General features: G+C 27.4%; 2 protein-coding genes across 6 annotated transcripts in view; one reads left to right on the top strand and one right to left on the bottom strand.

The window, feature by feature from the left end:
- The window catches only part of LOC105839060 (histone-lysine N-methyltransferase 2D), a 32,959-nt gene extending 23,447 nt beyond the window's left edge, over nt 1–9,512 (bottom strand). Inside the window, exons 1-3 of one of the 4 annotated variants that reach the window (XM_012685082.3) lie at nt 9,328–9,512; nt 9,090–9,253; nt 8,717–8,852 (exon numbers count right to left, since the gene is read on the bottom strand). In XM_012685082.3, coding sequence (XP_012540536.1) covers nt 8,717–8,852; nt 9,090–9,228 — 275 coding nt within the window. In that variant the 5' untranslated portion in view covers nt 9,229–9,253; nt 9,328–9,512. Of the gene's footprint in view, nt 1–8,716; nt 8,853–9,089 lie in introns of all 4 variants that reach the window. The other 3 variants (XM_012685081.3, XM_012685080.3, XM_036291808.1) reach the window with 3 other exon arrangements.
- Nucleotides 9,513–9,644: 132 nt separating this feature from the next.
- Nucleotides 9,645–13,909, top strand: LOC118647268 (THAP domain-containing protein 1-like). 2 transcript variants are annotated; one of them, XM_036291810.1, is made up of 4 exons: nt 9,645–9,970; nt 10,095–10,363; nt 10,505–10,848; nt 12,883–13,909. In XM_036291810.1, exons 1-3 carry the CDS (start codon nt 9,870–9,872, stop codon nt 10,810–10,812), a joined length of 678 nt encoding a protein of 225 aa, XP_036147703.1. In that variant the 5' UTR covers nt 9,645–9,869; the 3' UTR covers nt 10,813–10,848; nt 12,883–13,909. The 2 variants fall into 2 exon arrangements, with proteins under 2 accessions (XP_036147703.1, XP_036147702.1); XM_036291809.1 differs by having other exon boundaries at nt 9,649–9,970; nt 10,499–10,848.
- Nucleotides 13,910–14,150: the final 241 nt, after the last annotated feature.

Below are 14,150 nucleotides of genomic sequence, written 5' to 3'. Positions count from 1 at the left end.
CAATTTTATAAAGATTCATGGATAATCCAAATAGACAGTTGTTAAGTTGCCAGCAATCAAAGCAATGATAATAAAACATTTCAATAGTGACAAATCTGGCAATTGTTTATTAATGAATTAACAAATAATACAACGTTTCGGTCAATTGATTTCTGGCTCCTATCAAGCGCATCTAAAATTTGTTACAAAACGTGTAAGTACCGGACAAATTCCTCACATTTTCAATCACACATATCATAAAATCATTGAGATAAATAAGAATAAAATAGATTTGAATAAAATAAGAATAAAACATCGTCATTTTCTTTTAAAAAATTTTTACAGTAAGCAAAGTTTTTGAGAATATAATTATACAAATAGTTAATATGTATGCTAGTATCTAAAAATTAAGAGAATTAGCTATGAGTAATCGCGCACATTATCCATTGTTTTTTCAGGTAATTTGTAACGTGCAGCTTCGAAGTTCTTGATTACACCAAGGGTAAATTCCCAAAGGTAAATCTGTTTTTTTCTTATCTCTTTGATTCATTGGCACACCAAACTTGTCTCCTAAACTCAATATTCTCGCAATGCGATTGGGTACCGGTTTATTACTTATATTCATAATCCATTTCGTTGTGTCGTTATTAAAAAACGCATTGTATGTTTTATTTTGATGGAAATGTAAGTTGTCAAACTTGTTTATAAGTTTAATTTTAGCGTTAAATTTGTCAAACTTATTAATATTCAAGTTAAAAAATTCATTCAATAATCGTTCCGGTAATTTGCTATATAAGTAGTTCTCGAACTTTTTGATCTTTGTTTTTAATTGGTTTACTTGACAATATGCATTCCTAATTTCTAAATTTAGTAAAGTTCTGATAGCAAATTTTTTAGTAAAGTTTTCTGATATTGAATTTTCTAACTTAAATATTAATAAGTTTGACAAATTTAACGTTAAAATTAAAACTAAACTTATAAACAAGTTTGGTAACTTACATTTCCACCAAAATAAAACGTCCAATGCGTTTTTTAATAACGACACAACGAAATGAATGATGAATATACCGGTATCCAATCGCGTTGCGATAATATTGAGTTTAGGAGACAAGTTTGGTGTGCCAATAATCAAAGGAATAAAAAAACAAATTGGAGTTTACCTTGATGTCATCAAGAACTTCGAAACTACATTACAAATTACCTAAAAAAACAGTGGATAATGTGCGCGATTACTCATAGCCAATTCTCTTAATAGATTTTTAGATATTAGTATACATATCAAACATTTGAATAATTATATTCACAAAGACTTTGCTTATTGTAAAAAATGTTTAAAAGAGAATGACGATGTTTTTATTACTAAAGCAGATAAAGGACATGTAACAGTTATTATGAATACAAATACTTACAAGAACCAAATGGTCGAAATACTTAAGAATCAAGCTACTTATAGACAGTTAAAAAAAGATCTTATTAAGATTATCAATAATAAAGAAACAATTTAATTAAATATAATTATACACTGAGCAACAAAATTAACGCAACAAAAATTTTTACCAAAATTTCACTCAAATTTAAATAATCGTAATTTCGCGAAAACTTATTCTATTGGATAGTTCTTTTTTTTTCATTTTAAAGGTTGAAGTCTCTACTTTAAAGAACATTTGTCAGATTTTGATCCTCTTTTTTTCCCTTTTCAGCATCTTTTTAAAAGTAAGAACGTGTTTTGTCTTCAAAAATTTTTATACTGTGACGCGCTCCATGGGGTACAGTGAATTTTGCTCGTAAATTTTATAAAAATTATCGTAAAACATGAACTTTTCCCTACAAATTGAAAAAAAATTGAAGTATGTACCATTTTTTGGCAAAGTTATTAAAATTTTAAGAAAAAATGGTCATTTTGACTTTTATCGCTTGTTACTCGTGAACAGATCAACGTACAGCGCTCAGCAAAAAAGCATTGGAAAGCTGAAAGTTTGCACTTTCAAATGCTATTATTAATTTTTTCATAGATTTATTTTTTCTAACAACAAATCGCATTTTCAACGATTACGTAAAAAATCGCATATTTTACGGTTTCATTTATTTCAATGTATTGTGAAAAAAGATCCAATCACGTCGCTAAAGCAAAGTTTTATAGTACGATTACTCTCCAATAATAAACACTAACGTTCTTTGATCAATTATTGCTTGTAAACGTTCTCATATGTTTATGCACCTCTCAATTGCTGCGGAATTTTGTGCCAAATTTGCCTAAGCGCTTTTCCCAACTTATCAATTAATATTTGGAAGTGCAAATTTTCAATTTTCCATTGTTTTTTGCAGAGCGCTATATGTTGATCTATTTACGAGCAATGAAAATCAAAATGACCATTTTTTCTTAAAATCTTAATAACTCCGCCAAAAAAAATCGTACAAACTTCAATTTTTTTTCAATTTGTAGAGAAAAGTTCATATTTTACAATAATTTTTATAAAATTTACGAAAAAAATTCACTGCACTCCACTGGAGCGCGTCAAAGTATAAGAATTTTTGAAGACAAAACATGTTTTTACTTTTGAAGAGATGCCGAAAAGAGAAAAGGAGAGGATCAAAATCTGACAAATACTTTTTAAAGTAGAAACTTCAAGCTTTAAAATGAAAAAAAAAAACTTTCCAATACGATAAGTTTTCGCGAAGTTACGATTATTTGAAGTTAAATGAAATTTTGGTAAAAATTTTTGTTGCGTTAATTTTGTTGCTCAGTGTATTATAAATATTTATCCAAATATTTTATAAATATTTTTGTGGTCTTAGATTTGACAGATCATAAAGATTTATTATAAATATTATAAAAATATTTGAGATATTTATAAATATTGCAAAATATTACTTGTACAAATCTTTATTTTTTATTTACCATAAATATTGTATAAAATATTTAGTCTATATTTTCATAATATGTTGAATAAAGATTTTTTTCTTCATGTATTATATATAAAATATGTATTAAATATTTATATATTTTTAAAAAATAAATATTTATAAATATTTATAAATATTTATCATAAATATTGTATGCTATCTGGGATAATTCTAAATATAGAGATTGATAATGATTAATATATATAGTCTTTGGAATCAATAGTTTTTTTGTTTGTTTATATATGTTTATATGTTGGATTATGTTCATACAAATTAATAAAAAATGCATAAAATTCAAAATATTATATTTGTTAACCGAGAAGCAGAATCGAATTAATACGTCATAATAACGTCACGGAATGACGGCGAGAAATAGGACCAAAATATTACGTCATAAAGACGTCATTAAATAACGTTAATATGCCGTCATTTAAATGTCATGGTCGCATTTTGGTCATAGGACGTTATACCAATATGACCAAAATTTGACGTCAAAATGACTTTTCTTTGCTATCTGAATATGTATTCTCCTATTTTATCCTTATTTATTTCAATGATTTTATCGTGTGATTAAAAATGTAAGGAAATTGTCCGGTTGTTACACGTTTTGTAACAAATTTTAGATGCACTTGATAGGGGCCAGAAATCAATTGGCCGAAACGTTGTATTATTCGTCGATTCATTAATAAACAATTGCCAGATTTGCCACTACTGAAGAACTTTAATATCCCATCAAAAAAACCTTAAAAAGATAAAAAAATACGTTAAGTACATAAAAGCGTGCTTTCCAAAATAAATTTGAGATCAATACAGTTAGCCAAGCATATTTTTAAAAAGATTTAAAAAAATTTATTAAACATTTATTAAAAAATTGCTTAAACGGGCTTGATAATTAAATGATTAAAATCAACCAACGGGATTATAGTGAAGCAAAAACTTGGCGTGCCCGGCTCGTTAGAACGCAATGACCCATCAATGTTATACAATATGAAAATTATTTGTACGAATAGAACAACAAAAAAATAACCTATCAAAAACTTTACAAAGTTAAAAAAGATATGTTAAGTATATAAACGCATTAAAAAATGATTCTATTCAAAAATTAATTGAAAAAATGGAAATATCAGTGATAACAGATAATGAAGCCAAAACTAATAGTAAAACAACGCCCGAGTCACATTAATTAATTGCACTCTTGTATATACATTTATCAATATCAATAACATAGAGCCTTGGAAATTCAGAAAAATATGAGCCGGGCACGCCAAGATTTTGCTTCACTATAATCCCATTGGTTAATTTTAATCATTAAATCATCAAGCCCGTTTAAGCAATTTTTAAATAAATGTTTAATAAATTTCTTTAAGTCTTTTTAAAAATGTACTTGGCTAACTGTATTGATCTCAAATTTATTTTGGAAAGCACGCTTTTATATACTTGGCATATTTTTTTTACTTTTTAAAGGTTTTTTTAATGGGATTTCACTTCTTTTTGTAAATAGGCTTGTAATTTTATTACTTTTTTATCAATATTTTTGACATTTATTACATATAAATCATGTATATTATTTGTTATTATTTATTTGTTTTATTTTTATTACTTTCATTAAATTTTTTCGCGTACCAATATTTATTACTTACATTACGTACATATATATATATATATATATACAGGGTGTCCCAGAATGAATAATTTTTATTTTACAGAGTGAAAGAGAATAAAATTTTAAACTAAAAATTCCTTTAAAAATTTTGGCTTACGCTATTATTTACTGAATTATTAATAAATAAAATTGATCAATCAGATGGCGCGCGGCCGGCATATGCAGCAGCGTAGCGTGCCATGTGGCTTCACGGGCTCTCCACGCGCTTGTTACACATTCCCTTGCTTAAAACTTTATTATACATGTATTATACATATATAATTATAATTATAGCTTGAATATTCAGAAGCTTTTATTCAGTAATTTTATTAATTTTTAATATTTCATTATTTTTGACATTTACACATATATAATATATACTTGTTTATAGTACATATTTATTTTACACCACACACACACACACACGCACACGCACATACACACATACACACCACACGCACGCACGCACGTACGTACGCACGCACACACACAAACACACACCCACACACACAAATATTGTATTATACATATATAATTGTAATTATAGCTTAAATATTCAGACGTTTGTTGTATTTTTATTATTAATTTTTATATTAATATTTTTGACATTTACATATATATCATGTATTTGTTTATGTTATATATTTATTTTATTTTTGTTAACTTATTATACTTTTCTCGCATACCAAATTTACCATTTATATTATAAAATAATTTTTTATATATTTTAGTTTTATAAAATTATATGTAGGCACATTGTGAAGCCCCTTGAACGACAAACTGGCTTTGTGTGTGTGCATGTATATGTGAATCTGTGGAAAATAACTCAAATAAGCTATATCGCGCAAGAGATCTCAAGATCACAGAATGATTAAGTTTATTATATTTTTTCGTGTACCAATATTCACCACTTACATTACGAAATAATTTTTATTTTAGTTTTATAAAATTATATGTAGACACATTGTGAAGCCCCTTGAACGACAAACCGGCTTTGGGTGTGTGTGCGCATGTATATGTGAATGTGTGGAAAATAACTCAAGTGAGTTTTTTCACGCAAGAGATCTCAAGATCTTAGAATTATCAAGTTTATTATATTTTTTCGCGTACTAATATTCACCACTTACATTACGAAATAATTTTATTTTAATTTTATAAAATTGTATGTAGGGACATTGTGAAACCCCTTGAACAACAAACTGGCTTTACATGTGTGTACATGTAAATCTGTAGAAAATAACTCAAATGAGCTTTTTCGCGCAAGAAATCTCGAGATCTCAGAATTGAGTGTACCAATTTTAATCGGACTGGTCGCAATCGAAAGCTCACATCAATATTATATAATAAAATTGCCATTAGATTTTTGATTATGATTTTAGTTTCTGAGATTTTAACTGAAAGTGAATTTGATAGCTAAATTCCAGATAAAGCTTAGTAGCGGCGTGACATTTGCGTAGTGAAGTTTGCGTCATGCGCAAAGTTGCGCGATTCTCTATGTATGTACTTGTGTCGCGCCGCTACCGCGTCGCTTGATTATTTATGGATAATGTTTCGAAAAGGTCGGACCTCCAATTTTCTCTAAATTATATGTTCTTACGTATTTTGACTCGTTGATTACGAATTTAATAATAAAAATTGGCACAAATTTGATTTTTATGGCGAAAACCATAAAAACCCATAAAATTATGGTTTTTTAAACTTATTTATATATAATAGAAATTTCGAAAAATATTTCAGATAAAAGTTGTAGATCTCATCAAAACACACATTTTATGTTCCATTAATTTTTGTCATGAAGATAATAGTTTTTGAGAAAAACAACGTTAAATATTCAACACTTCATATAACTCATCCAATACATAAATTGGATTTTAATGCTTATGTGCTAATGTGCAAATTAATTCTCGGCTTTTTTTATTAAATTAAACGTTTATTTATAAAAAGTTAATACACAGTTCAATCAGAAAACTTGAGCAGCATCCACACATTTTTGCCATCTCTGAGACAAGTTAACAGATTCCTTCTCAGAAAAAACTTTATCGATAAAATCGGTGATACATTTTTCAACTTCTTGGTGCGTTTTACAATTTGTATCGGTAATAAATAGTGTTGAAGAAATCGGAACACATAAAAATCAAACGGAGCAAAGTCAGGCAAATACGCCGGGTGCGGCAAAATTTTCCAGCCCATTAAAGCTAGAAAGTGCTTGGTCGTTTTCGGTACATGCGGCCTGGCATTGTCGTGCAGCATTTTCATTTTGGCATCTTTGAAATTACCTTTTGACAGTACAGCGTCTTCTCTCAACACCTCAATTATTTGTGGTCATTAAAAAAGTTTATAATTCATATTTTTATAATCAAGTTTTTGGTTTATATGCTCAGTAATGACTAAAAGAAGTTGTTAATTCCGATAAAAAATTTGAAAAACTTCTATATGAACTGTACTAAAATTTCGAAATTTTGAGAGACTGTTTCTAGCATATATGTACGGCAAGCTTATCACATATTTCACGAGAATGTATGACACTTAAATGATAATTAATTGTAAGAGCTAAATTTGCAGCACTTCGTTATATGCATGAATCATTTTAAATAAACAAATTCCGAGCACAGCATAGTACTAAAAATAGGAAAAACCAAATAAAATAGTAATTAAAGGCTTAGTACTAAAAACGCTAATAAAATTAAATAGTATTAATAATTTTTCTTTGAAATTTCTTTACATTTTTATTGACTTCTCATTAAAATTTTAGCCATTAAACACCGAAAATTTTGTTAAGAAAATATAAATATAATATTTTTTAACCCTAATCTTACACACTATCAAATAATTCAGTATTCTACGCAGGGGTGTAATACACCCTAGCCTCTTTAAATGGATGTTACTCGTATAGTATCAAACATTTTGGCTAAAAAAAATTGTAACATTCTTCAAACTTTTAAAAATAATATCCAAAAGTTATTTTAAGGCAATTTAAATTTTTAAGTAGCCAAAAAAATTCATGAAGCAAATACAAAAAATAACTTTCACTAAAAAAAATTCATAACTTCGTTAAATTTTAATGTTTTTTTAATCCTTTGGAAATCTTTTCTAGAAATGTGACACTCTGACATAAATATAAGCCTAATAGTGGCCGTTCTAAAAAAGATATTTATTTTGCAATATAAATGAGTGAATTTTAGGAATAAAAACATTAATTTACATGTGCATTCATTATTCATTTTCATTATTTATTTTAATGAATTGCAGCTCTGAATGTCTTCATAACATTATTTTTTAATAAAAAAATATAAAAATATAAAAAATTAATATGTATATAAAAATTGTAAGCCATCTACATATACAAAACATTCACATAAGTTGTAAAAACAAATTATATACACATGTGCACTACTTGTAGTATCTAATTGTAGAAAAAAATTAATAAAAAAAATAAACAAATCTCACAATATTTGTGTACTCTACATATGAGGTCTAGCATATCCCCAAGTCTCAGAATTGTCCACTTTGATTAAATCTCCCCAGCCAACTAATACCACATGAATAACAATCACTGTGTGATATTTAAGAGAATGTTTTGATTGTTTTGAAATACCGGTAAATGTCAACACAAGTATCATCTTTGACTATCTACTTAACTAAAACTAATGGTAAATGTAAAAGTGCCCATGAGGTTTATTCTACCAGGTATAGAATTAGGGTTAAGCGTAAAGTTAAAATTGCCTGTTTGGTCTGCAAGAAATCTTGATGTACTGAATATAATTTTTCTATCAATTTAATATTTTTAATTTATATGAACCATGTGCCGACAATTTTGTCTTCAAACACAGTTACTAGCTAGATATCTTTGTACATACAGAATGCTGGAAGGTTCAAATCCTGGCTAATGTATTATTTTTAGCAATAAATTATTCAGTTTTTCAAGAAAGGGAGCCTTTTAAAAATTAAAGATGCTTCTGAGCATCAATATCTAGCTAATAAATAGAAAAATTATGTTGAGCACCAAAATTTGCTGCAGATTAAATAGGCTATCTCAACTTTGTTTAAAACATTTATAGGTCAAATAGTTAATTTAATATTTTTGTTGCATATTTATTGAAATTTTATCAACATTAATGAAATGTTAAATTCATCAAGATTTTATTAAAATTTTTCTACCAGGATACTTAAAATATTGACTTTAATGCTTACTGTTCCAAAACTTCACCAAGTTTCTTGGCGATATAACTCTGAAATGTAGAGGTAACACCAAAATTTGTAAATTTGTCCTCCTGCCTCAAACTTGTTCTCAAGGATTTATTTTTGACCAGTTCGTTGATTGCCGTTTCTTTTAAAATTTTAAATAGTAATAAACATATATAATTTCTCTTATGGAAAAATACAATTACAATCATAATAAAACTATCAGAACTAATAACGTATTATAATTGTTAAATACAATTTCCCAATAATTTCCATATTTTTTTCACAAATTTATTTATGTTATTCCTTATTATCTATTCAAGATTACTTAAACATAACCTGTTTTGTAAGTATGAAAGTATGATACAAATGATTTATTTACCAGATTGAGTGACCTTGGCTTTTTCTGTGTTATACAAATCATCATGTAAAAACTGCTGATCAATTGCCTGCTTTAGATTATCTGTAAACACTTCGTCTTCCGAACTCGACAAGTCTAATCGCTCGTTTATTTCCTTCATTACTAATTCCAATCTTTATTTGTATCTGTGATTATTTGATTTAATGGTAAATATTTATTTTAACCCACTCAGCTTAGATATAATCAAAAATATACTCAATCAGGGCGTTTTCCAACAAGTAACAGAAGGACACATTGGGAGTTTTCCAGCAAGAGACAAGTGACACAGCAGTATTTCTGTTTTTATTTGATATTCAGTTAAAGACAAAGACAGAATTACTGCTGTCGATTTGTATCTCTTGCTGGAAAGCTCCTATTACGTGCTTTCCAGCAAGACACAGTGGCACTGTGACAGTGGCTGTTTTCCAGCTAGGTACACAGACACAGGGTGCGTTCGGGCACGTTCGGGGAGACACTTGGTTTGTTCGCGTCGCCATGCCCCGACATGCTCCTACCACAGTATAAGCACAGTATAAGTATATACAGTATGGACACTAAGTTTTTTTAGTAGTACCCAATTTTCAATGCGCATGCGTTAGTTCATCCTACCAGGAATATGGCGGCCTCTATAAGTGTATACATACGACATATAAGATTATTAGTAAATATTTTATGTACATATTTATTTACACATACACACATATACACATACCAATAATTCTATAATAAAACTAACATAAAATAACACACAATAACAATAAAATGATTAGAGGTGGGCACAGTTGTACTATGCATAACTGTCCAAATATTTCGGGACGAGTACCTGGGTTAAGCTTTTTTCGTTTCCCGAAAGATGAAGAAAGGTAAAATAATTGTTTTTTTATTAATTTATTACCTTGTTGTGATTGTCAAAGATTTTTTATACCTATACCTATTTTTTATAATATAATATATATATATATATATGTATCTATTTCCATTTGTCAGATGTAAGTTATGGTTAAAAAATTGCGGACGTACAATTGAAGTTCCAACAGAGAATTTATATAAAACATACCGAGTTTGTGGAAATCATTTTGATTCTACGATGTTCTTAAATGATTTGAAGAATCGCCTTCAATCACACGCAGTTCCAAAACTTGCAATAAATTTAAACATAGAAAACGAAAATATGGTACTCAAGTACATAACTCTTGAAACTCAAGTACATAACTCTTCATTAATTTCTGATACTCAGTTATATTCTCCATGTAATGGTGAGTTTTTAACAATTTTAAATTCTTTTTACTTTTATTAATTCTTTTAACTTTTTGGGGTATTTTTTGTTTACACTAACAATTATATATTGTTATTGAATATTTAATAGTTTAAATATTGAATAATTTATAAAGTTACAGATCAGGATGTAAACATTATTATAGATCAAGACGATCAAGACAATCGAAGAAATCAAGAAGTACAAACTGAACAATCATCTATTAGACAAGAGAAGAAAATAAAAACAGATCGCATATTATCTATTCATTCACCGCGAAAAACGAAATTGAAAAAGAAAATCCATTTATTACAAAGAAAATTACGAAAAGTTAAGGAACAATTAAAACAAAGAAAGCAAGTTATACAAAGAACAGTAAGAAGTTCTCTCTGCCAGAATATTGTGATGCAACAGATCAATTACTACCACCGTCTATTGCGACTTTTGTGAAAGCTCAAGTCTATCTAACTCAAAAACCGTCAAAGGGTAGGAAATATTCTTTTAAATTTAAAAAAATGTGCTTAAATTTATATCTTAGTGGACGCAAAACCTATGAAACTCTTTCGCAACAGTTTTACTTGCCTAGCATAAGAACTTTGCAACGCATGATTGAAAACATAAAAATTTTTCCTGGATTACAAAATAATGTATTTGACATTTTAAAGGCTAAAGTATCTAATTTTGAAACTAATCTTGATAAATATTGTATATTGTGCATGGATGAAGCGTCATTAAAGTCACATTTATTTTATAATATTAATCAAGATACGGTATATGGTTTTGAAGATTTGGGTGAAGGAAAATCAACCAGCATGTAATGTTGCGGTTTTGATGCTTAGAGGTATGTGCGTGAACTGGAAGCAACCTATAGGTTATTTTTTTCTAAATTCCACGTTTCCTACTACTAGATTAAAAGACATTATAACGCAGAGTATAACAAAATTGCAAGAACTTGGTTTTATAGTTATGGCATTTGTAACTGATATGGGACAAAATTTTATGAATGCAGCACAAGCATTAAATGTTACAATAGAATCACCATTTTTTGTTGTTAATAATCAGCAAATAGCTTTTTTGTTGACCCACCACACATTGTAAAAGCCATTCGAAATAATTTTATGAAAAATAATATTAAAGATAATGGAAAATTAATTTCATGGGAGTACATAAGAAAAATGTATGATATAGATAAAAATAAAGAAAATAGATTAGCACCCAAAATAACAGATTCACATATTAATCCCACTAATTTCGAAAGAATGAAAGTTCGTTATGCAACACAGATTTTAAGTGCTACAGTAGCTGCTGCTTTAAATAAATTAGTAATTTCCGGTAGTATTTCATCTGAGGCCCTTGTTACATGTAATTTTGTTCAAAATATGAATGATTTATTTGACATATTTAATTCATCTACAGTTTTTCATGCGGTAAAATATAAACAAGCTTTTAGTGGTAATGATTATCAAATGGAATTTTTGTCAAAAATGAAAAAATATTTAAGTGATTTAACAGTATTTACACAACAGGGATTTGATATTTCTAAGAAAGTCAGAGTAATCAAGTATTGCTATCAGAATATAAATTCCCTTTTAAAAATGTGGGATTATTTGCATGCTACTGCTACGGAAATAAAATTTTTATTCATGCGTCGTTTTAATCAGGACTCATTAGAAAACTTCTTTGGAAAAATTAGAAATATGAATGGAAATGCTTTTAACCCGACACCCATTCAGTTTTATTATTCTTTTCAAAAACTTTTTTCCGTAAACTATTGTGCGCTAAGAACAGGGAATTGTCAAAAAGATAATGATGAAATGTTAACGGCTGTAATAAACTTTGCAGCGCAATGTAAAAATATTACTGAAAATGAAGTAGACGATGATCAACCTGTACCTGTACTTTTAGATAAATGTGATTATCGCCAAATAGATATTAATGAACAAGATGCGTTTCGATATATTTGTGGATACCTAATTAAAAAATGTTTAGAAAAACATTCATGCAATTTATGTTTAAATTACAGCAAAGAGTATGTAGATTTAAATGACACGTCATACTATTGTTTTTTTAGAGCGTATAATAGTACTACTGATAATTTTTTTGGTAATTTATGTATGCCAAACAATAATTTTATTAAATATATTAAAACTTTAGAGGATTTATTTTTTGAGAACATTGAAGAATATATTTTGCAACCATTTATAGTTAATAAGTTTGTTCAACTTTTTAGGCAAGTAGAATTAGTTCTTCCTTGCCCGCATTTTCCACAAGAATATTTAATAAAACTGTTTGCTAGAGTACGATTATATTATACGTTAAAATTTATTAACAGACGATTTAAGTCACAAAATGGTCGAAAAAAAATAATTATTTTGCGTCATGACTGAAAGAAATACTAATTTGTATTCATTTATATATTTATTATATATTATGTTATTGTGTTAAACTGTTAAAGTATAATATAAATATATTTATAATTATGCTAAACAATTATTACAAATCTATTTATTTTTTTTTCAGTAACCAATTTCAAAGAAGTATGATATTTGGAGGGTAAATGTTCAATTACCAATTTCAAGAAAATATGATCATATTTAGGGCATGAAATGGTAATCTATGCAGAATATTTGTTAATTAACGACTATTTTCACAGCATTATTTCTCGTAAAAAACTGAAGTAAAAAGTATTAAAAATGTCGAAACGTCAATAGTTTACAAAATATAAGCAATGGAAGAAAACAAGATTTTTCACTAACAATACTTTGGTCAATCAAATAAATAAACAAAACAATTTTCGTTAATTAATTTTAATTGATTTTTTTGTAATACAATTTTTATTAAAATGGCTCAAAACTTGTTGATAAAATTTTTTATGAAAAATAACGCTATGAAAAATAGTGTGTTTTAATTAACAATAGCCTGCATATGTATAGTTACTTCATTCAAGTTTAATAATACGTTGAGTATTTTAAATCGATTGAAAGTAAATAATACAAGAAATAAGTATTAAACGCCGTTCATTCGAGTTCATTCACAAAATCCAGTAGAGCAATGGCAAATTCTTAGTTAATAGTTCACTGATAAAGGCGGAAAACTTTTGCATAATTATATAAGTGTATGTATAAAGAAATTATTTTCTTTGATTAATTCATTTTCTTACACATTTGCTTACGAACCAATCAATTTCTTTATGCATATAAACTTATGCAAAAGTTTGTGCTTTCGTTCTAATGACTCATATATAGCCGAAAAGTGTTCACATTGGTAATGATTCATATATAAGCATCATATATAATTCTGCCCATTTTCAACGGATTTGCATTAATCTTAATATATTCATATTTTTGCGATCACTGACTATGAATCCAGCATTAAATTTAAAAAATTAATTGAAAACATTTTGAAACAAATATGTTATACTTGGATGCATTTCCTCAAATAAATTAAAATTAAATTTTATTTACAAATTAAATCAAACTTATGTCATAAGACACAATATTTTATGGTTTTAAAATTTTATATACAATATAATATTTTTGAAATAAAATGAGTTTGTGTCTGTATATTTTATATTTTTTTACAAATTTTATACAATAATGAGATTACTATTTTTACAAAATATTATTTATAAGAATAAGTTTGTTAATATTGTAGGGCACTTTTTACTTAGTGATAAAATTCGATAACAAATCGTTCTATTTTTTGGTATTTAATAAGTAAGACAGATAGAACTGAATTCGTTTTACTAAATAAAAAGCACTTATTATTTTTATATTATTAATGTTAAG

The sequence above is a fragment of the Monomorium pharaonis genome, chromosome 9, assembly GCF_013373865.1.
Source record: "Monomorium pharaonis isolate MP-MQ-018 chromosome 9, ASM1337386v2, whole genome shotgun sequence".
In the NCBI taxonomy this organism is placed as follows: Eukaryota; Metazoa; Arthropoda; class Insecta; order Hymenoptera; family Formicidae; genus Monomorium; species Monomorium pharaonis.
Note: the sequence above shows the minus strand (reverse complement) of the source record. Positions and strands in the feature narration are given on the sequence as shown.